Source organism: Falco biarmicus, chromosome 6, assembly GCF_023638135.1.
Source record: "Falco biarmicus isolate bFalBia1 chromosome 6, bFalBia1.pri, whole genome shotgun sequence".
Lineage (NCBI taxonomy): Eukaryota > Metazoa > Chordata > Aves > Falconiformes > Falconidae > Falco > Falco biarmicus.
Genome location: NC_079293.1, coordinates 89,424,501 through 89,449,129, shown reverse-complemented (window position 1 = coordinate 89,449,129; position 24,629 = coordinate 89,424,501). Strand labels below are relative to the sequence as shown.

The 24,629-nt window shown below is 41.1% G+C and overlaps 1 protein-coding gene across 5 annotated transcripts in view; it reads right to left on the bottom strand.

Moving 5' to 3' along the window:
* VPS54 (VPS54 subunit of GARP complex) overlaps positions 1–24,629 on the bottom strand; it is a 53,525-nt gene that overhangs the window by 10,620 nt on the left and 18,276 nt on the right. For all 5 annotated transcript variants that reach the window (XM_056342501.1, XM_056342505.1, XM_056342503.1 and 2 more), the window contains 11 exons: positions 21,896–22,281; positions 17,232–17,358; positions 16,048–16,155; positions 12,807–12,862; positions 10,874–10,970; positions 10,056–10,393; positions 8,033–8,162; positions 7,394–7,575; positions 6,445–6,557; positions 4,988–5,051; positions 2,727–2,832 (listed from right to left, as the gene is read on the bottom strand). In XM_056342501.1, coding sequence (XP_056198476.1) covers positions 2,727–2,832; positions 4,988–5,051; positions 6,445–6,557; positions 7,394–7,575; positions 8,033–8,162; positions 10,056–10,393; positions 10,874–10,970; positions 12,807–12,862; positions 16,048–16,155; positions 17,232–17,358; positions 21,896–22,281 — 1,707 coding nt within the window. The remainder of the gene's footprint in view (positions 1–2,726; positions 2,833–4,987; positions 5,052–6,444; positions 6,558–7,393; positions 7,576–8,032; positions 8,163–10,055; positions 10,394–10,873; positions 10,971–12,806; positions 12,863–16,047; positions 16,156–17,231; positions 17,359–21,895; positions 22,282–24,629) is intronic.

Sequence of the window (24,629 nt, the reverse complement as noted above, 5' to 3'; positions counted from 1 at the left end):
CTGTTAATGAAAACTTTAAAAGTACTGAAACTCACTGCTGCCGAGCAGGCTGAATCTGTGTCTGCAACACTACAAAATACTGAGATTAAGAAATGATGCACAGAAGATGTTAAGCCACATCAAAGAACAGTTCTGTAAGAATTCCAGGTATAGTGGCTGCCTTCTGACTTAATCTTCCTAACTTAGTTACAGGAGAAAAGAAATTATCATTAAATGCATCTGGACAGCAAGACGGATCCTGTTAGCATATTCTGCCTTATTTTGGCATTCTGCTCCATCACCCACCCAGCTTGAGGCATCAGATACTTTAGACTGGTTGGGTGATGCAACAGAGACAGAGGAGGCATTGCTGTTGTCCCCGATTCCTGCACTGAATGGAGAGCAGAAGACCCAGGGCTCATGTTTGAACAGAACTGACCTTGTTGACTGAGGGGCAAAACCTACAGAGACCTGACCCTTTCTCACACACCTGAAGGATTCACAGGGAATTGTGACAAGGTTGCCCTGCAGCTTGTGTCTGCAATACAAGAGGATTTCCCCCAAATACAGGTCCTTTTTTTTGTGGGCCACAATCCTGCCTCACAGGTCTTGCTTCAGAATAACGCATGAACAAACTCAAAATTTCAACCCTCCCCTTGAGTAAAATCAGGAAACAATTTTTCTGGCTGTTGCCTGCAGTCAGTCACAAAACTCAGGACCACAGAGGATACATGGTGGACCCCACACACCCACTCTGGGCCACCAGAGTGGTGGATCTGGGACCAGGAAAGCAACCCAGACCCAGTGCCACAACCGAACCTGAGCTACGTGTGGCTCCTGACCCGGAAGAGGCACAATCTACTCTGCTCAGACAGAAGTCAGGCCTGAGACGGGCTGACACACCTTCATCTCCTCCTCCTGAAAAGCAAGACCTTTTCTTCTGCCTCCTGGTGGACTTCAGAAGTAGATCCACTGAGCCAACGACAGATACACCCTACACAGCCCAAGCTCCTCTGAGGTATGACTGCGTGGCAGACCATTAAAAACACGCTCTATAAAGGATGATAAGACACTGGTACTCTCCCCCTGCCTTTCATCCACCCTAGTTACCGGACGGCCTGTTGCAGACAAAGCAGCGAGGCAGCAGCACGGCTGAAACATCAAAGGAGCAACACCCCCTCCTTGTGACTGCCTGGAGGAAAGCACCGCGGAGCTCGGGCACCGGGGCTGGAGCCTTCTCCTCGGCACCCGCTGAGCAGCTCCAGTCATCGCAGTGCTGGTTTTGCCCATACACAGGTGTCATTTCACTCTGGTTGCAGCCATAGTTCAAAACAGCCTGGAATTTCATGACCTGGGAACACTCTGCAGTTTCCAGCACAATAAAGCCTAGCTCTGGCTACCTTCAAAGCTTGCTGGCTCTGACAGTTGTCAAACAAAAAGCGGTGACCTGCAAGGACACCTTGAGTGGTCTTATTTTGTTCAAAGTGTAATAAATGACCTTTCGTTTTTGCTACTTGTTCTTGTCATCTCTCCAATTGATGGCACCTTGCTGCCAGACAGGAAAGACAATAATGAGACTGCACACAGTGTTTGGATACCAAGGAGTAAAACACAAATGACGCAGAGCTAGAACAAGATATGGTAGGGAGAGAGAATTAACACAGAGATGCAAGTCCGGCTGAGTTTGAGGCATCTGCTGCCGTCCTGCCCGCCTGCAAAAAGGGGCTGGGAGACCTAAATGAAGCAGCAGCTGGAGAAAGAGAGGTGAAGAGGGGCATCCCCAGTCCCAGCCTGACCGATGGGCTTGGATAGCGCGATAGTGCTTTCAGACAGGAAGGTCTGGGCATGAATCTGAATTGGCTGCAGGGAGGAGTGTTCCTGCATCTGGTTATTCAGACAAGAACTACCAACGTGAAGATTATTTAAAGGTCCATCTTCTGTCGTGTGTTTCCCCTCCTCCATCCCCCACCTTATGTAAAATATAATTTTGTAGAGTAGAATCTATTAATCTTTTATCGATTATGCTTGTCTTCAGAACTCTTAATACCTGACATAACCTTTGCGGGCAAAGATACAAGTGAAAACCTTGAAATAAATTAACTGCTAGGTTTTGGAGCCTAGATTATTATATATAGATATATAGATATATGTGACAGCTTTAAAGTGCATTCCTGTGCTCCTTTTATTATTGTTTACTTATATCACCTTGCAGTATCTGTGCTCTACCGGCTTTCCTCTTCTCTAGCGAGAAATAAATGACAAAAAGGTCCTGGTCTTTCATCATCTTCACATTTTACAACAGAAGCTTCATCCCATACTATTTTTCATGCTTCTACTGACTATACCTCTACTGACTTGTAAAAACCAAGGGCCTCATTTCCTTCCTGAATATAGATATATTTCTGTGGCACCTGGGATCAAATTGCTTTTTCTTCAGCAGCATTAATCCTACACCCAGCTTGAAGGACAGGCAGTTTTGACAAACACTACTAGATGGGATTTCCAATACTCCAGGTGAACAAGAGGAAAGACAGCCTTCCTGAAGTTAATACACACAATAAATTGCATCTTTAATGCACTTAGCTTAAAAGGCCGCTTTATGGTGTAGTAACAAATACAATAATTTCTATACATTTTCTGTAATTGATATGAAATCATAAAACACATGTGAAGCATTATAGACAGTAAGACACGTTGCGTGCCCTGAATACCCCTGATTAGCGCAGACAGTACATTTAGTGTCATACCTTCAGTAAATCAGACAGGCGGGTAAGCATGTCAGTGGTGATGGAAGGAATGTTATCCACACACTGGCAGTATTCAAGGATTATTCTTATTAACAGCAATACTGTCCTACAAGAGAGGAAACAGCCAAATATGTCATCTCAGTGCACAGATGATGTTGAAAAATCAAACACAGGCCAGTCATGTTGATAGAAAGCTACCTAATGCTAGAGATTATAGCATTAAACAAACTCACCAACTGATCTGAAGGAGAAGTAAAACATAAAAGAAGATATACATAATGACAGTTATAAAGAATTCTCATTCCACAGGGTGGCATGCGGACAAAGTACTTAATGTATATGAGAGAAAAATCTCATAGCTTCATTGGTGTAACTTTTTAATCTCCAAAACAGCTACTATGGAACTGGAAGTCTCCACACAGATGTTGGCAGGGGACAAAAATTCCAAAGCTCCTTTCTTATACTATATAATTCTGGCCAACTTTGAGCAAGTATAAAAATCCACAGAATGTAGACAACAGCCACCACTGAAATGGATGTAATGAATGCTAAGGAGCTGCAAACAGAGAAGGCAGCTGTGAAGGAACAGCACCAAAAATTCAAAGGTGCTCAACACCTGTAATTTCCCTTGAATTCTGCAGGCACTGGAGAATTTGGGAGCTACTGGATGGAATTAAGAAGGCTCAACAAAGAGCAGGTACTCTCCTTTGAATTCAGGTACACAGAAGGCAGGAAAACTAAGGCAAGATCAAATGTTCAGAGTCGATACTCTAACATTTCAAAAAGTTAAATCTTTTTCTTCCTTTAGGCAGTTGAGTGCAGAAAGATGAAGAACCAACTGGAAATAAAGAGCTGGAGGATTTTGGGGGAACATCTAGGCTTTTTTTCGTGAATGCATTTTATTTGATTAAATACAATGAAACTGTATATAGAAGTGTGTTGAAATGAAACAAATATTTGTACCAACATGAAGCTGACAATTGGTTCACAGAGCTAAGTAAAATGAGTTTCAAACGAGCTGAGATGGATTATCAAAGACATTCATCTGTTAGGTAAATTTTATTCTTTAAAGCATGTTCAAATGCTCCTACTCGACCTGAAATGCTCTTTTGCAGTGATATCAGTTGGCTGGCACAGTAGTTCTGAGCCATCAGCTTCTGTTTCTAATTGAACAATGATGCATCATCATGAAGCAACTCATAAAAAGACAGCTGGTCAAAGACATTATGTAAAACAGAACTTTTAAGTTTGGGGTAAATCAATGTTAGGACTCTGGGGAGTGAGATTTTCCAGATTTTACTCCCTCTCCAAAAACACTCTCATGCATATTTAATGCTAAAGCCTCACAGTCTTTGGAAACACAGCATGCTTTTAATGAAAGAAGTATGTGAGCATCATATACTTTAAAATGCCTTTGATATAACCAGCTTTAAGAAACTACTTTCCAATCCAAAGCAATCAGGATACAGGGTATGCAGCTTCTGAGATAGCCTGTATCTTATTTCTTATACTAAATGAGATAAGCAATCATTCAGCAGCAGACTCATGTACTTTGGAATTGCTCAGCCTGGAGAAGAGAAGGCTCCAAGGAGACCTTATTGCGGCCTTTCAGTACTTAAAGGGGGCTCAAAAGATGGGGACAGACCTTTTAGTAGGGCCTGTAGTGATAAGACAAGGGGTAATGGTCGTAAACTAAAGGAGGGTCGATTCAGACTAGATACAAGGAAGATGTTTTTTACAATGTGGGCAGCGAAACACTGGCAGAGGTTGCCCAGAGGGGCTGGAGATGCCCCATCCCTGGAAACACTCCAGGCCAGGTTGGAGGGGGCTCTGAGCAACCTGGCCCAGTTGCAGATGTCCCTGCTCACTGCAGGGGGCTGGACTAGATGACCTTTAAAGGTCCTTTCCAACCCAAACCATTCTATGATTTTGCCAGAGATTATCTATATTGCAAGAAATAACAAGTGTGCTACAAAGACAAACCCGTATTTTAAGGACCATGTGTTTTCATGAAATAATTGGAAAAACCCGCATATTCAAATGAAACCATAAATTTAGCCTAGTCATTCAGAAAAGAAACAGCATCTTAATGTGCAGAAGAGCTTGCAATGTTTTATAACTGAGAACTAAAAAGAAACTAGCCTGTGAGAGGAGAGGTTTGGTTTTTTTTATTTAAATAACATTGCTAAAGCTGTTATCACAGTTCTACTCAAAAGTTCTTGCTAACCAATCCACTGCTAAGAGAAAAGAGTGCATCTTACCCAACTGTTGCATATTTTTGTCCTTCAACAATAAGAAATTCTGTTGGCTTTCTTTCTTCAGTAGCTAGATATTTTAGCAAGAAAGGAAAAGGGATGAGTTGAACTAAAAACAAGTACAAAACCTGCTAGTTTCTAAATTTCTAAAAACTTAAGTGTTCACTTGCTGAGGCTTGAAAAAACAACAATCAATCTTGGGAGCACTGCTCTCTTACAATATTTATTACATAGTTGGCCACCCATCGTAATTATTACAACCCATAAAGTTACTTTATTATCCACTGGGATTTTAGATCAAAAAATTCCCCAAAGTCCCACAGTCATTACAGACTTAGAAACTTCAAATACAACAGTTTACAAATAGAAGAAGAAAAGCAGAAAGCACCATTAGGTTTTCTACTATACATTCTCAAATGATTTGCTGTGTATATTAATATTTTAGCTTCAAACCACTTCTTCCTTAGGCTTCAGAGTAGAAGCTCTTACTGATGCAGTTTTTCATGCTAAACTTGATGCTGCCAGTTTCCTGTCTTCTTGAAGGAAGCTGCAAAAGCTTATTTTAAGAGCAATGGTCGATGAGCATATCTTGGTGTGGTGTTCCGTAAGCGGAGTGATTATTGCCTAACACGCTCTCTGTTTCTGCTGTATTCCTTTTGGGGGGGTCGGGGTTTCTCCACCACGACATTACCGTATTTTCTTCCTTCTCATCTATTGCCATTTTCCTTCCCCCCTATGTACGTTTTCCTCTTCTTCTAGCTGCTCACACGCATTCACCGCTGCAATACTGGATGAGTATCCCCACAAAGTAAGAATGCATCATGCATTCCAATTTGCACAGATAGAAATGGGGCACGAGGAGAAAAGTCTGACTTGTCTGAGGTCAAATGAGGTTTCTGTGGCAAGGTAAATAATTGAGCGCACATGAGTTTTCACTTCCATGAGCAGCCACACAGCATGCTGCCTTTCATTTGAACAAGTGGCAGATGAAGCAGGGGGAAGGAGCAAGCTTTGTTTAAGGGGGGCTGAGCACACACACGCACTCCTTGGGCCCTTGCAACACTTCAGTGGTACGTTCTGGGGAAAGACTGAATTTGCACAAAGACTGTAAGCCTCTACACTGTGAATACACGTATAAAAAAAATTAGCTGTGCTAACCCTGTGCTAACACTTAAATGGGTTTTCAAAAAAACATCCATGTTTTTAAGGTCAGCACAAGAAGTTTCAACACTGGTAATAGAAAAAAGAAAAAAAAAAAAGCTATCAACTTCCTTCTGATTCCCCCAGAAGACACTGAGCAAACACAGATCAAGAATGACATTGGAATATGTCCGTCAACTTTCAATAGCAGCATTTGCTGATAATAAATTCGGTTAACAGTAGGACACAGCATTGTATCACCTACTAAGAAGAAAATTAACTCTATCCCAGCCAAAACCAGCACAGACTGGAAAGATACACACCTGCTGTTTTTTTTTCAGGGAGAGAAATTCTGCCGTCTGACACCGAATCAACAAGATCCTGAAATTCAGCAGGAACTTCAGCTTGCTTCCAGCGCTCGTTGTCCAAAAGCAGGCTAGTTATAAACACAAAAGAGAGGAGACTGAGAAAATGAAACACCTTGTCTTGACGCTTTTCCTGCCTGTAACAGTATAGAATTAAAACTACAGTAATTTTAAAAAAAGCCAGTGGCCCAAAATGTTATGTTATTCATCTTCATTTTAAAGAGGTGCCCAACAATTGGCAGTAGCAAAACAGGAAAACACCATCTTGGCCTAGAGATCTCACAATTTGTTCATTCAAACTATCATAGAGAACAAAAGACTACAATAGGCAATAAAGATCCTTATGAGATCACTGCCACCGAAGCAATGAGTAATCATTGGAATTTTAAGAGCTTTTGATGGATGAGAGCAAAATGACTTGATGTATGATACTGGGAAGGCTGTTCCCCAAGGGTTGTTTTTTTTGTTGTTGTTGTTGTTGTTATTGTTTTTGATGGAGGTTTTTAGGTTGGGTTATTTGTTGGTTTTGTTTTGGGTTTTCTGTTATTTTTTTGTGTCGCTGTTTTGTTTTTTTTTTAAAACAGTTGGAAGTGAATTATCCCAAAGTTACTCAAGCCCTGAGACACAGCAATCCTGCCCTTCGCTGGCAGTCTTGAGGACTTCCTGTAGCTATCATGTCCTCCTTTAGGCAACTGTAGAACAATCCACTTTGAAGAAGTTAAGTTATGAAAACCTTAGAAGTCTAAACCAATTGAAAAGATTTGGATTTTAATACAGTTTTTTCACTCCCTGCTCTTAAGTACAACTTGCTTACTAGCATTCTAAGCAACAAAAGACCGTGTCTGCCTGGCATATGATTGATAAAATTATTCATGTAAGAACACAAAAATCTTCTACCCAGAGATACCTGAGTTTCGTCTTCCTCTCCTCATGGAATCTATTCACAAATCTATTAGCTTGACTCTGAAGTGCTCCTCGCAAGGACATACTTTTCCTGCCACAGATCTGCTCAGTATCTAAGATAAAGCCTTCCATCAAGCGAGAAAGAGCAACAAACTCGTTGGAATTCAGCTTCTCTAGGAAGCCATCCTATACGCAAAGAAAACCATTGTAACGAAACATAACAGCACAAAAATTCAGAGACATAAAGAAACGACTAATCAGCAGGCCTGAGGGCTATGAGTATTTCAAAGGAGAACATTATTTAACTCTACATGGGACAGAGAAGGCAGATTGCAGTGCAAGCTGGTACCTGGTCATAGATAGGCATTCTCTGCATGGAGCTTCCAAGACAGCAAGTCAGAATATTAAAAAAGAAAAAAGAAAAGAAAAAAAGTAGCAGAAACCCACATTGCCTTACAATGATGTGATATGTTAATGCTTGTGTGCTCTGGGCATTAGCATCAAGTGCCTGTAGCAGCAGGAACAGTTACTTAATTTCAATTGAGAATGCCATTTCAGAACTCTCGCTCATTAAACCAGTAACTTGGGAGTAAATTCTCATTAAGGATGAGATGCCAACAGCCGTCTGAGCCAAGCTCCTTACCTTTGCTCTTGCCATGAGGAACTTGACTGAACGATCATGGCAGATATCAGAAGCGTTATAAAGTAAATCTTGAATATTGTTTGCCAGCCTGACCAGTTCCAGGTCAGTCAGCTTCATGTCATCACTGATCCTACAAATGACAGAGCCAGTTGGTTGAGCATCAATTTATAAAAAAACCCAGTATTTTTGCTCATAGGTTGAAGGAGGACTGAGCCTTGCAGCAACTGTCAAATGCAGACAGTCAGTTAATCACCAAAGTCACTTTGTACAGATGGGATGTTCTAAGCTGCTGTCAAAGTCATGTCAATCCCTGTAACAAGTAAATGTACAATTGCACTTCTTTATATTTTGTTTTGAATCCACGTTCTATTTGTTATTAATGGGCTAAGACAAAACATGATATAGTCATTACTAATACAACAAATATTATTAACATTTACTGAACTAAAATTTACCTAGCTTGGTAACACTTGAGCATCACAAGCATCTGACAGATAAAACACAGTATTTTTCTTCCAATGCAAGCATTAAGCCTAAAATACATACTCTGCACTCCCTGCCACCTTAATCTATAGGCTGTCATTCTATCTGCTCTTTAGACTTCAGGCTCCTAAATTGGTGCTTTTAAAAAAACCTTTTGTGATTTGCCTACTCTTTGAGGCTAGCCATTAGCACAGCACTGCCATTCATGTAATTAGTTAAGATAACAATCTTTTGGTTCAGCGTGGCTGCTGAAGGGACTGGCAGTATAAGAGGAGAGCAAAAACCCAGGATGCTACAGAGCAGCAATTGGGCTAACATTGTTAGAACTGTATAATTTTATTAGCCTGCTCCAGACACACAGCAGAGTGCAAAGAAAACCAGAAGAGGGATGAAGCGAGTTCATTTTAGAACGAAGTTATGCAACCAGCCTCGGAAACAACTTCATTGCTCCAGACCCCCAGCTGAGTGGCATATTTTTAGCAAACTTGGCAAAGCGCTCAAGACCAGTTCAGATCCAGCTCCCTTCTCCTTCCCTGCTCCTCACTGTAACCCTGGACTCGTCTTCACATTGCATTTCTCCTTCAGCGCATGATGGATGCTTGGACGTACAGAGGCCTGAATTAGATTTAATTAGACTATGCTGCGCATAAAACAATCTCCTTCAGCCAGCACTGTGATTTGAGGGGTAAGGTCTCTATCAACAATGACAGTTGCTTAAACACACCAGTAGTTTAAGTACCAACCAGCTAGAGCGAGCAGGACATTTGCTATCTTCCATCTTCCAGCATGGTAACAAGCAGTATTTCAATTTTGCTTCATAGAACCCTGTATCCAGACATGCTGCCTTTTTAAGTGGCTCATGCCCGAGTCTCACACACACTATACCTGGTCCTTTTGAAACGGTAGCTCTGACTTCCAGCCATAAATAACATGCATAAAAGGATGCCAAAATGTTACAGCTCTGGAGTCTGGAGCACCACAGGGCAGCACTGCCTATGTTCGCAAAGCACCAAGATGGATTTATTTAACCATGCAAGTCAAACAGTTGACAACGAATAGCAGATTTTTCTCTAGAATTTATCAAGGTGTACTCCATAAAGCCAGCTTAAAAAAAGAAAACAACAGAAAAAAATAGCCATAGGAAACATGGACAGGAAACAGATGCTTCTGCCTGTTAAAGGCGTGACAAGCTATCTTTCACGAGGCTAGGCTTGCATCTCTCCTGCTCTCTACAGAAGCAGGCTCCCCAACAGAACAGATGGAGAAGGGGCCCTTTTCTGTAAGAACTGACACAATCAGTCCCTGTACCACTATGCATAGAGGTGAAAACAAGACAAATAAAAAAAAAGGTGAGCTGGGGATAGTGCAGTCTGATGGCAGTCTCCAGGGCAGATGGGGGAGAGCCACTGCACTTCACTTACCTAGAAAAGCACATTCGTTCAAAGTAATTTTCGTACTCTATCATCAGAAACAACTGCCTGCACCTAACATCTGGTTTCCAACACGCTGCAAAGTGGAGACAGGTAGTGTGTCTACTTACATCATCTCTACTGCCCCTGGAGTAACAGAAGATGATGTTTGCTCTTTGCTGGATGAGGAATCGGTAGTGCACTCTGGTTCAGAGACCGAGTCACTGCTACAGGGCTCACTGTTTGGGGAAGTGTTTCGTTGAGAGGTAGTGTCAGCTGCTACAGGCGGGAGGTCTCCTTCGTTGAACGCATCACTTATAAACATGCCTTCATGAGTCAGGTAAGCCACTTCTGTGTCCACCGTACTGTCTTTAGCAGAGTTCTTTTGTAAGGTGTCCGCCAGGTCTCTGGTTTTTTGGTTCTTGTCTAGAACCAAGAAAACCACGCTACGGATAGTATTTAACGTTGCCTAGAATCAAATATAACTTCTATTACAAAAAAAAAACCAAAACCCTGTGCCACAAACTTGTGCTAGAAAGGGATTTTCTTTTACCCATGAAATTAAACTAAATCCTGGCTTTATTTTCTATTGCATAATTAGCATTCGGAGGCAGACCTGTCCGTCTGATGGTAACCAATATCAGCTGTTTCTGAGAATGGTGAAAGAAACCTCATTTGGAGCAATCTAACACATACAAAAGTTCTGTCCTAATCCCTAGCAGCCTGAAATGGATGCAATCACGCAACAAGAGGTATTATCTCCTTCCCACTGCTCTCTTTGTTAGCACTAATCATTTTTGCCCTGGATGCCGATATTCACATATCCTTCTTTCAATCAAAAATTTGAGCTCTATAAGCAAAACCAACACCTTAAGACTTCAAATGGAAAGTAACTTAATTCCCTTTCATGTCTGAATTAGGTGAAACTCTTGGCAAATGAATGTCTTACCTTTATTCTCTTGAGGAAGGTGGTAAACTTAGAAAAAATATTCTTCAGTAAATCAAACCACTGAGGAAAATTCATCATCCTCATCTGGTCTGCAAGCCTGAAAAAAGAGCAGTATTCAGTAAACAACAAGTGCTTACTGGCCATGATGCCTACTGGCACATAAAGAAAAAAAACATGCTTTAAATGGAATCGTAAATATAAGGAAAACCCTGTAGATTTTTATCTGGCATAACAACAAACATCATCTGACCAACAGTCACTATCAACACAATGTATGCAAGTGCAATGGGGAAGGAGGTATATAAAACCAGATCATGCTAAAAAATGAAAGCCTCACATTTACCATCTAGTTTTTTCCAGGACACAAATTCTCTTTCCCTGGGATAAGTACATGTTAGAACAAGGGAGGGGGGTTAATAGCATTTTCACGAATCATGTAAGGGGGGAAAAAATATATATAGAAAGACTTAAATGAAAGTAGTTTGCAAGTGTTATAAAAGCTGTGTTATTAAGCCCATTTTGTTGCACTGCAGCGAGACCACTTCTGCTACTAAAGTGCAAGTCAGCTGTTCATGGCAAAGGGCAGAGAAGCCATTGATAGAACAAAAGTTAAACCCTGTAATACACAGTTAGGACCTAACGGCAGAATAGTAAACACCGGGGAACAGTGATCAAATATCTACTGTTTAAGAATGACCCTGTGCCCAGACTCTTCCCAGTCTGGGTAAGAATCCCATGCAGATTCTGCCACTCACTTTGCTTTATCAGCTGGTCTGGTTTTATTCCCTTGGGCTAACCCTTTGCTGAGCCAAATGAATCACAGAGCTACAGACAAACAGAAGCTGGCAGGGGCGTCTGGAGCTGGGGCCTCCGGAGGTGCCTTGTCCAACCCCTGCTCAACTCGGGTCCAACCAGCTTGGGTTGCTGTGGGCCCTGCCCAGTCAAAGCTTGACTACGTCCCAGGACGGATATCCCACAGCTCCTTCAGGGCCCTGTTCCAGTGTTTGACCATCCTCACTGGGAACACATGAACACATCTTTTCTAAGATTCAGCTAGCATTTCTCATCTTTCACCTTTTGCCCGCTGCCCCTCATCCTTCCCCTGCACACCTCCGAGAGGAGCCTGGCTCTGTCTGCAGCTCTCCCGTAACCCTTCTATGGGGTAGCTGCGGGCCGTTCTCCCCTGAGCCTTCCCCTTCCCAGGCTGCAAAGGGGCCCAGGCTGCTGCTCCTGCACTCTGCGCTTTGCGCCCCCAGACAACCCAGTGGCCTCTTCTGGATCTCGATGTCTTTCTTGCCCCCTGACCTGCCAGCTGTGCTAACGTTGCCCAGGCTGCAGCTGTAAGGACACGCTGCTGTCTATGGCCAACCAGTTCTCCACCAGAGATCCGCAGGTCCCACCCTGCAAAGCTGCCCTGAAGCCAGCCAGCTCCTGCCTCTCCTTTTGCAAAGGGGTTGCTCCTTCCAAGATACAGAACTTGGCATTTGCCTTTGCTAGGCTTTGCAAAGCTCCTGCTGGACCATTTTCTTGCGTCTGAAGCTGCCTGGTCTCTCTGCATAGCTCCTGTTCTTGTTCATGTGGGAGGTACTGAAACTACTGACAGGTAACCCCAGATTACGACAACAGGGAATGCCTTCAAGTAGAGACATATGCCTAAATACAGTAGTTTATGCTTCATGCAGTGAGATTCACAGTATTTTAGTATTTATTTTAACAGTACATTTAAGGTAACGTTAGAATCTGAAGGGGAATACACAATATTCTCACGGAGGTGGACAGAAGCAGAGGCTCAAGGTGAAAGAGAAGGCTAATCCTTTGTTATATGGAAATTTAAGCACAAATTAGAATGGCAAATTTATCTATGCTAAAAGCCATCCATCTCCTATCCCCACCCACCACCAAAAAAAAAAATAATATCTGGCTGTATACTTACTTAACAACCACTTCTGTATCTATTTCTTCTATCTGCGATACCGTATTAACCACACACTGTCAAATTTAAAGGGGAAAAAACAAAACAAAAAAAGATCTTAGCTTCTTTCTAACCGCTGCTGAGTTTCATAACATACACAATAATCCTCAAGTTAAATAAGGAAAAGTAAAATAATAAAGGAAAGACATATTTGTATCATTTAACCTCTTGTTTCTCTAAAAACAAACAAACAAAAACCCCAAAACAAAACGCCCAAACCACCCACCAAACACCTACTTGCAAAATACAGATGATCAAAAAGTTCCCAACTGCATACTAAGCTCTGGAGGGCACACCGACTTCATCACAAAGGGACCTGCTTTTCTGAGCATGGATGCTAAGCACATTTAAAAAATGTCTCTCAGGTCAGGTACTTGAGAACAGAAGCTATATTCTTCCCCTTTCCAAAGCAACTGACTTTGGAAAATATTGGTTGACTTCCTTTTAATCTTTAAATACAGGACTTGGAAAGTAACCTGTGTTGGAAAGAACAGCAGCAGGAAAGTGTGAAAGCACCCACCTACAGTCCTGCGCTTTCAAATGTTAAGGCAGAGCCAGTTTCAACTGCTCTCCCAGGAGAAATGGGATTTGCTGTCTGTCCTCCTCGTCCCTCCAGGGCACAGCCTGCCTCTGTCCCTAGATTTCTCCACACCTTAATCGCTACGCTGTGGCCTTTCCTCAAAGGACACTTGGTCCTCAACTGGTGCACACAAAACCGGCCAGTTCTTCAGTCTCTAACAATTGATTTTCATTCCAAAGACATCTATCGTTTCACAGTGATTTCACCGATCTCTTTTCATGTTACTTGTAAGCCCTAGGTACAAATCAACTCCGTTCCGATTGAATTAGGGGTCTTCTCCCAAATACTAATTCAATAACCTGATCAAATAAGTCAGTAGCATATGAACTCATCTTGCCTTTAAGTGAATATGTACAACCCAAATAGTGACTGAGGGCTGCAGTCTCAAGCTACGTGGATTTTAGCTGCATTTTGAATAACGGTGGTCAGTACAGCAGTTTGTAAGAACACACCTTATTCTTGAACTGTGCAGTGTGTTCAGTGCTTACAAACCTCTGCTCTTTCACCAGCCTGGCAATAAAGAGCTGCTACAGTACTGACCAAAACAGCCCAGCAATGCATTTGAACAGGAAGCACATTTGAGATGTGGGAAGGAAACTGTTTCCTTCATTAAGGAAAAACATCCCTAAGAGTTGAGACAATAGGCTACAATCCAAACCTGTTGCACAAACCAGAAATAATCTGATCCTGTCTGTTTTCCCTGTTCAATAGAAACTTAGACCGGAAGCTGATTAAACTTCGTCTATTACTGAGCAGAGGTGACACCTTAAAGACAGATACTCCCAGCAGAATGGGAGAAGTGCTTTATGACTGAGAACAAGCAGGAAAACAGGGAGCGCTACCTGCCTATTTCGCAACTAAACAAAGAACTTAAAGGAAAAAAAAAGTCTCATGACTGCTGATAGAGGCAAGTGAAAAGCCAAGGCAGACCAATGGGCAGATGGCACAGTTTTAGGCTGGTGTTATTCATTCATGCCTTTTTTGTTTGTTTGTTTGGGGTTTTTTTGGTGGCGTTAAGCACAATGTGAAGGCCTGGAGCAGCTGCACACATCTGTATGCCTTTCTTTTTCCAGTCTTACAGTAACACAGCATGACTAGAAAGTAGTGGTCACTCACACCCTCTGCTGATCTTTTAGGGAGCAGGGAAATGATGCAGCCCAGCATCCCACCACCTTCAGGTGGGGAGAGAACAAGCAGTCAGGGGCACGAGTGCTTAACTGATGTAAATTACATTGGGGTCAAGTGGGAAAGGACCCACATCATCGCCAGGTCCTTAAAAAAAGTGGTGGGACTGTTGCATACATTGACTGTCTGTTTTCTAATTCTCCCACAATATTCACTAGCAACATTGGCCTGCTTTATCTATACCCACCCTGCACAATGAGATGAACAGAACCGTGGCGCTGCAACATAAAGTGATTTAGGAAATCCCAATCTAGCTTAAAACAAAAACCTTACAATAACATTAAAAAAGAAAATCCAAACTTTTAAAAGCTGGGTTCCCAACTTGGTTCACAACACAGCTGTGAACATCTTACTATACTATGAGGACAGGAAAGACTGTCTTCATCTGATGGCAAACCCACCACCCAGCTATCTCCCAGCCTTTGAGATACAAATCAGAAGCAGCTCATTACCACAGCAGAACGTGACACTTGAAATAATCATGTATCTTTAGGGGAGGAAAACACCCCTTTACACAATATTCTCACATATGCAGGCAAACAAACAAGATTAATAAAATTAAGAGTACTAAACACATGCTCAGTCTAAGTTTTTGTTTGCAAACAAAAGCCATCACACGTGTCACTAGTCGATGCATTTTCCCCCAAAGAATGTTCATTTGTTGTTTTAGTCTACAAAGATTTTTGGTTTGAGAAGACAGACACGCTACTCTAAATGGCAAACACCACCACCACCGACAAGTTCATTTTTATTTTTTTTTATTTTTTTTTAATTTTTTCTTTTTTTACAGACAAGCACTTCTACCTTCTTCATTGCTTCACTTTGCTGTCAGAAAAAGACAAGGATATTTTCCCACCTTCTATCATGTGCCTATGCTAGGTCTGTGCTAATATTCAGGCAAGCAATGTTTTCTGTTGCATTTGTTGGGAATTCGATTGTTTCTGCTGGCAGGTTTTTTGATACTCTGTTATGTATTTAGACCAAGAACTTAAGAGGTTTAGTTTTTAGAGGGTTGGCGGTGAGGGTTGATGCATTTTTGGATTTTGGTGGTGGGTTTTTTGGGGGGGTGGGGGTGGTTTTGGTTTTTTTGTTTCTAAACATAGTTGTTATGACACAGCTATACTATTTGGGAAAGCCATTGTTAAGAGGAAAAAAAAAAAACCTTAAGCTGAAATCAAGGAACTCAGAACAATGGTAACTATACAGAGAAAGCTGTGATCTGCTATACTTATGCTACCTACTCCTTCCAGAAGGTCTTCTCTGCAAACAGACCTCTGTGCTTCAGGAAATCCTTAGTGTCTGCAAAGCTCAGCTGCTCCAAAGGAGAGACCATCAACCACCACAAAACTTCGTTAGAGCTGTTCTTAACTACTTTAGAAAATAATTTTTAAGGAGTTGAGGCAAGCTTGTCAGGTATGTTAGAAGTGTTTGGCTTACCTGTTTAATTATGTTCTTTGCAGTAATAATCATTTCATCTCCATATATTTCATAAAAATTTAGTTTTCTTTGTTTTAAAAGTCCAAATACTAGAGATACAAGTCTCTCCTATCAAGAAAAAAAAAAAAGAAAAATAAAAAACCCCACACTAAAAATATCAAGATGAGGACAAGAAACAATTTTAAGAAATTACACAGCAGTAAGAAAGTTCATGTATCAAACACAGTGAACAGTATTTAGATCAGTGCAGTGCCTTGAGACTAATGCCATGCTTTGACCATACAAAGCTCCCTACAGCAATACCAGCGGAGTCCCTTCCTCCCAGCCTGTTTCATGCCTGTTTCTCAGTTGTGCTCATCCACTTGTGCTTAAAAACATGGATAATTTGAAAGATGAATGAGTTTCCTTACCCCAAGCAAGAATTACACTAAATACAATTGCACCAGCACAAGTGAGAGGCTACCCCATTGTGGAGCAGAGGTGAGAAAAAACTATAGGGCAGAAACGGGAACATTTTAAGTGCTGTTGCTGTTCACTGTATTTAATGAAACCCATGGATGAAATAAAACTAAACACTTAATAGGGTCCAGCATTTACTGAAGAATAGTACAGGCAAAATCCAGAAAAGTTTTTTCCTGGCTAGAAAGCAATCACACTAGCTTAATCTTTAGATGTTTATGATCTTCAGAGGAATGAGAAATATATTTATCTATACTGCAAATGAAGCATGTATTCAGGGTGACCATATAGTTGATATAAGCACCCACAAATGCACAGGGAGGCAGAATGAGAACAACATGCAACTGTCATCTTTCATTGCAAAACTAAAGTTTTTACATTATACACTCAAGTAGATATGAGAGTCCATGTTCTTTTTGACTTAAAGTGTTGAGGCTCATGAAGTAAACTCAGTATACATTTAATCAGAGAAAATAAAACTGATTATTTTGAAAAAATAAAGTATGACTGAATTGCAGTTCCATGAGTTTAGTTACAATTACTTAATTTTATCAAGCACAAAAAAAAAAAAAGGGGGGGGTGTGTGTGGAAGTTTGGATGAGAAGAGAAATAGTGTAGAATTATAATGTTGCTACTAGGGACCTGAGTGAATTAGTTGGTGCTAATTAAGTATGTTAAAAATGCAAACATATTCATCAGACAGTTTATTTCAGTAACAGACATACCTCTTCTAGAATTTGGCAATCATCTTCTAAGGGTCTATTTAAATCATTGCGAGCATAAGTTGAAAACTCCGCAATCATCATTTTATCTATCAGCTTTTCCAGTTCACAAAGCTGTGAGCCAAGATGCCTAAGAAAAACAGCCATTGAGATATGAGCCAATATAATCAACCTGAAAATGAATCATTATTTCACAGCTGAAGAAAATAACCACCCAGCAGGTAATTTCCATGCAATCAATGCTGGCTTAATGGGGGGCTCAAATCTTTCACTTCTTAGAGCAGCTGAAACCATGCATTTTTCAGAGGTACCGTCACCTTGCAGCAAACATATGGTCTTGAATATTGATGGAGGGTAAAACCTGGAATTAGGGGTTTTTTGGTTGTTGGTTTTGGTTTTTTGTTTTTTTTTTTTTTTTAAGGTGTTGAGTACTTCTTCCTAATGAAGTGAACCAGAACTGAGAATATTCTGTGCTTGTCGGCAGGAAAGTGACAAAAAAAAAAAAAGTGTTTGAGCTTTTAACGTGGTCACAGATTTACTTTACATGACTGAGATACAGTAACGGCTTTCCATGAGAGGATGGCTTTCATAGAACACAGAAGAGTTTTCAAGTTTGCCATTTTTATGGTACTCTACATTCAAAATATTTTTTCCATGTATTTCAGATTTTAAACCATATTTTGCAGATTGCAGATATAGAACCACAAGGGAATTTCTCACATCAGAAATGTCAACCAGGCTTTAAAAACTGTGCAGCTAGAGAAACTTTTAGCAGAGTAAAATTAAAAGTGATACTTTCAGGGATGTCAAACACTCCAGGCCTTCCAACTTCCACCGACAGCTGGGAGCACCAAACATCTGTAAAAATCAGTCTGCTTTTTCCTTGTTTAAAAACAAAATCAGACAGACACTTTGCCAATGAGAATTAACAGAAGTGGTGAGGTTTTAGAAAAACCCGGACACAAAATGGGGAAGATGAACCTGCATGGCTCACTGGCTTTAATTCAGTGCTGGTGTAGCCGGACTGTTAGCTTTCATGGAGCCGTAAAAACATGTTAGGACTCCCTGGTAGGAGCACTGCTGTACCAGTGCAAAGCCCACAGGATCCAGCCTCACAGCCCCGTGGGCAAAGTCAGCACCAGGGTGCAAGGAAGCGTGATGCCAGGGTAGCTCCTCCCTGCAGAAACCCACGTGGCCAGCACTGAGCTGAACTGAATGAGTCTTGCTGGATCCCAGTTAAGCAGCTTCATTTTTTTCTAATTTTAAGATGATGGGGGATGTGCCTGCTTTGAAACTGAACTGTTAGTCAAGAATTGGCTGGAATGGACAAAGAGGACACATTCAAAAAAACTAATTTAAGCAAAAATGGTCTCCAGAAAATCCAAGCCAGTTGCACCGTGGACGTTTCAAAACAAACCCAACAGAAAAAACCCTGAAGATTATTATTTGCAGTATAACGACTGGAGCTGCAAAACTTACTGCAGGACTAATACCCACAACACAAAGGTTTACTTAGGTAAGCACAAAGATGCTCTTCAGTCAAGTATTTCTGCAACTGTGCTTAACTGCACTGAAACACAACGTAACCCGCCCTTTCAAACCTCAGGTATGGAAACATCCGCCATGAGTTCCCAGCACTTGCTGCCACCATTTTGCCCAAGATATTCTAGCCCCTAACAAAACAAAAATAAAAAATCCCTCTACCCTGAAACACACTAGAACAAGTCAAACTTTAATTCACACTCCAGCAAAATGCCTTGCCAACCATCTTTTAAGAGGTACCAGTCACACCTCATGTCCTTTCAATGACTGAATACTACAACTCTGTGATGTAAAATTATGACTGCAGGGTAAAAATTCGTTTAAAACACAGAGGTGAAACTCTTTTTTCCAAGTATCCGTGTTTTACTGTATAAAAAAGTACTAAAATATGGTTTGCCAGCATACCTGTGCAAAAAAATCACTTTATCTCCATGACCCCAACAAGGACTATGAAAACAATATAAAACCTGGCAGTACAGGTTTGTAATTTAGTTAACAAATGTGTTTTTTTTTTAAATTAAAAGTATGAACTTGAAAATGTTAAAGAGCTCTAAACCTGTAATTCTATCCAATAGTAGCAAGCAGTAACTGTATCGTTACAACTGTACCTATAATCACTGGGGATACTGACTTAGATTAAAGGCACCAATTTATTACTTCACAGCACCATTAAGGTGCTTTCGTTTCTTGCTATAACTAGAATCAAATTACATTGTTTTCTGCATATAGCATAGCAAGATGAGGAAAAATTTTGTATATGGGTAATCTGAGTAGTTTTCTTACTATTTTATATGGAATCAGTGATTCTGCGACATGACTCAATTTAAAGTTATCTGTTCAAAAGCAAATTCCACCAGCTGTCATGCACAATACCAAAGTAACAAATTCGGATTTAAAAATAAGATACAAATTATTTAGTTAAAAAGAGACATACTAATTATTTAGAAAAACATGATACTGATTTAGAAGTTAATATAATCTTAAAATAAATCAGTTCCTTAACTCACTTGACAACTATGGCATTCTTGTTCAGAACAAAGCAAGAACATCCATTTGGTATTTCTTGGAAAAAGCTGACTTATTTGTGTATGCCATCAATTTAGATTTTTTTAAAAAATTGTTTGTTTTTAGAAACACAACATTCTACTCAGAAGTTTTATCAAGATCTCCATCTTCCCACTGCACGTTATTTCTCCAGACATGCTATACACAGGGGCCACTGTGAGACTCGGGAACAACTGTACTGGGCTTCTCAACTGCACTTGCATCTCTGGTGGGGACGGTGACTCAGGTCACACTTAACTCACCTTTCTGAACCCTTAATATCCAAAGCAGAGGGGACATTCCCCACTCACATCGTTATTTTTAACTCTGCCATAGAAACCAACTAAGCATTATTCATACAAATTACTTTTTGGAGACAAAATGAATATTTACCTGCAAAGATGTTCCACATCTGAGTGTAGTTTTAAAATAATGGCACATTCTTAGGACATCACATATACCAAGCACGACAACAGAACTGCACTCTGCTGACATTGTACGTAGGTCACTTGATTGCAAAACACAAGTAATTCTGACTGATGCTGTCACAGAGTTGTAGAAGTACACTCATTATCATCCAGTTAAATACAAATGTGACTCAGTCAAGCGCTGTGCACCATATTCAAGTGGTTGAGAGTAGGAACAGTAAAGAAGAAAGGAAGTGTGCTGAAGCGCCTGAAGATGGACCATCTAAGCTAAAAGAAAAAGACTTAACATGCTCTAACAACTTTCCTCCCAGTAGATTATTAGCTCTTTTTAAAGAAAAAATAATTTTTGGGGTATTCTTTTAGAATACTTCTTCTGAAATCTTTTCTACAACATTTGTGAGGTTTTTCCCAAGCCAGCTGGAAGGGGTGTTAGAAAGGGAGCTCATCAGAACAGACACACAGCATCTGTATAAAGTTCTGAACACTCATGTTACAGTTACTGAGTAACAACCATGCTTTTATTACACAAGCTGGGAACCACCAGGTTGCAGGAACCACATAACCTCCAAAAAACCAACCCCTCTCCCACCACCAACTTATAAAACTAAGTATACAGCTCCTCACGTAGCTGATGCAAGTCTCGGAGCCGATTTAACATATATTACTTCTGCTAGCAACATTCCACAGCTGCAGCTTTGCATACAACACTTTTAAACTGTATATGAGAGTTATGATAGCTTATTTTACATCAGCTAAAAGGGTTCCACTGTATTAATACTCTTCCATATCACAGAGGATCTTGTCCAGTGCAGTGGCATCTCCCATGTGGAGCTCTAAGCATCCACTGCTAACAGAAGCAGCCAGTGCAGGACCTTGGACTCACCAATTCCCATCACTGTAGCAAACACAGGCAAAAAAACCAATAGCAACAGCAGACTGGGCAGCACCTTCCCTTTATTCCTTCCCTTCCCGACTTCAGCAGTTCACAGAACTTCACTTCTCAGTTGGATGGAGCAAGAGGCAGCACCCCCTGGCCGCTGTCAATACAGCTCTCCACAAGGGCGGACCTGGCTGAACACATTCCATCTGACCAACTGTCAACCTCAGACCACATTTAGTAACTTTGCACTGGCTTTTGCTTGCAAAGCTTCTTCCAGCACAAGCACAGGTTGGAGGCTGACTTATTTGACACATGCTGCATATTCCTGTAACACCACAAGCCTAGGTCAGTCACTAAAGACACAGGCCCAGAGTGGAGCTGTATAGCAAGAACTGGGTCTCTGCGGTGCTGCATACATGAGGATTGCAGACCACCACTTGGAAACCATCTCCCAGCTCCGGGCTACAAGCCCTGCAAGGTGGAGGTCCAGCCACTGTTTGGCTTTCACCTCTGCACCCCTAAAACACCTGTAAACAAGAATGGAGTACGAAGCATCTAGACATTAAAAGTTCATGTCCTCCCACTGCAAAAAAAACCCTGTCTCTGGCACATGCATGAGTCACACTGCTTACACCACAACTTACATTTTGTAACTTTTGCACTACGCCCTCTAAGAATGAACAAAGGTAAAACAAACTCCTTCAGCCAACATAACGTGCCCAGGACATTCTAGCTCTACTTGCATTTTACTAATTCCCCAGATGGTTACGTACCGGAAACTGTGAATGCCTTGAAGCTCTTGCTGTAACACCTCCTGTGTTGTGGCTATTAAGTCCAAAGCTCCAACAAACTCAGAAGTGGATAGCAGCAACTGTACTGTGGGCTGTGTTTGGTGTACAGTAGCCATTAATTTCAGTTTATTGTATGCTTTTATACAGTTATTTCTGGTGAGCGACAGTCTTAAAACTCGAAGCGATCCTTCACACATTACTTTATCAATTTTGGAGATTTTCTCTCTAAGTAATTTTACAGCCTGGGAAGTTTTCCTGAGGTAGTCCTGCAACTCATGCTGAGAGGTCATTGCATGAAAAAATGCTTCTGAGCGCAGAGAAATCTGATGAGCAATATTGACTTCCACAATGTCCAGATAATGGCTCAGCTAGAAAAAGGAGGAAGGAGGAAAAATGAACAGTGTTGTTATGACTTAGCAAGTTTATCCTCACGCAAATACACTTTCAGGGTATTTGTCTTACTGTATCACAGGGAAATTTTGCTAATAAAAATTAAAATCCTTTGTCAGATTAGCAAACAAATAACTGCTCATTGTGGTTTGATCATCTGATTTCAAATGAACTCCAAGTCACTCTGGGAAGGCTGACTTGGTGCCACTCCTGCTTGAAAACTACAAGGTAGAAAAGCAAATAATTTTAAAATACCCAAGCTTTTGTATCCCATGGCTGCACACTGGCCTTTAACCAGGAGACAGCTCTGGACACTGGCTTGCAAATAAGAACAGTATACACATGCAAATACTCTATGTACTTCGGGTCACTGAAGCTGCTAAAGATGCAGCCCAACTATACTTGAAGAGAGACATTCCAAAGGCATGTCATCATTTAAAATGCTGTAGCATCTTCTTTGTAGATAAATCCTCAGGATATCTCTGGCTGCAGTTGGCTTTTTTGTCAACCAGCTGGAGTTCCTATTAAGCGTATTCCACGTACACCAGCACTGTGGGATTCCCAGAGATGGAATATGCCTGCATGTTTAGAACCTAAAATTCAAATTCTCTATGTCGAACAGTTACCAGACCACTGGGTTGGCCTGATTATTTGAGCTGTAAAAAGCTCTGTGTTCTGGCTTATGCTGAATATGCAAACTCAAAGGACTGAGGCATTAGGATGCTCATCTGAATGCTAATACTCAGTTGACCTGGTTTCTAAGAGGTGCCAAGCACTCAAACCTCATGCTGAATTTCAAAAGGCCCATCCAGAGATGGAAAGAGAATCAGCAGGAGAACATTTCCTTCTTATAGTTATTTCCATCCTGCATGTATTTAACACTGGGGATTTATACAATATGCAAACGCATCTTGTTTGCAATACATTTAATCAAAAACATCCTCCATACACCTAGCCCACAGGAAAAGCTGAGGCAGACTGTGACACAGGGATCAGAAAAAGGGTTATGATGATAATTTTCTTATGTGATTGTACCGACCAGATGCCCTGGGTCCCTTCACTATGCTAAGTGAGGTAGAACAAACAGAACAAAATGATAGTACCTGCCTCAAAGAGCTTACAGTCCCAATGTAGGGCAAGACATGGAAGGAGGTAAGGAAGAGAAAAACGTTAGGGGGAAATTGTTCAAGTAGATCAGCAGCAGTCCAAAAGCACTAACAGCCTAAGTATGTGTGCTTAAGGCAAGGTTTTCAAAATCCTGTTGAAAAATGATGCCTGGAGCTAAGGATAATTATGGCAGCAGGGTTCCTATTTACACGTGCTAAGTGTAAACCTCATGCAGTTCAGAGCCTTTAAAGAGTAAAAGAAAAAGTTTGGGCCCATTTCAGTAATATGATTCAGTATAATAATTTGTCATACATGTGGCTTTGGAGGCAACAGAACTGTTTTATACTACTTAGGTATTTGTACGACCCCTCCAAAGAAGCATAGCTCACGGATATTTGAAGCTTTATTTTCACTCCACTGCATTGAAGGGGGCTCTGGGTCTCCTTCGCTCGAAGTCTATGTTGAGTGCCCATTCTGCTGCTGCCGGGCACACTTTGTCAGTTCAAAGCATACGCCAGACACTGCTTTTTCATCTTCAGACAGCAACTGCCACAAACTCCAAGGAAGTATTCCTCCAACTTTACGTGTGGAGGACAACACAATGAACAATCCAGTTAGCCTCCCACAGAGCCTGCCTCTTCCTCCTGACCTGGCAGGAGAGCAGGAAGACTAATTCCTGGAAATTTGAAAACACCTTCTGGAGGATCTCATCTTAATTTTTCTTAAGGCCACCACTTTCTTTTTTAATTTCCCCACACACCACTGCTAGTTCCCAGAGGCTTCAGTAGGTTAAATAGAAAAGAAAATTAAGGTCAGAAAACAGACTCTGAAATCATGTAGATGTTTTAGAAGCATGTTATGGGTATCTGTACCGTAAAAATGATCACTATGAGATTTTCTACAGTACAACTAACAAAATACTTAAAAAAGACTAAGTAAAGACTTCTGTTTCCAATATGAAAGAAAAAGCTCTGCTTTCTTGCTCTGCAATGTACTCAGGTCCTTTGTGAAATCCAAAAGTGGATCAGTGCAGATGACACGACAACAAAAGGTAAGAGGAAGCTCCTGACATACAAAAACCTTAGGATTTAGTATTTCTTTTAGCACAGAAACCACAGTGCCTTGAATCTGGAGTTTTCCTGAGATGTGATAAAGCAATAGTCTTAAACAGTGTACAACCTCTAGCTTTCCCTTCTCATTGAATTGCTCTTCCTCCTTA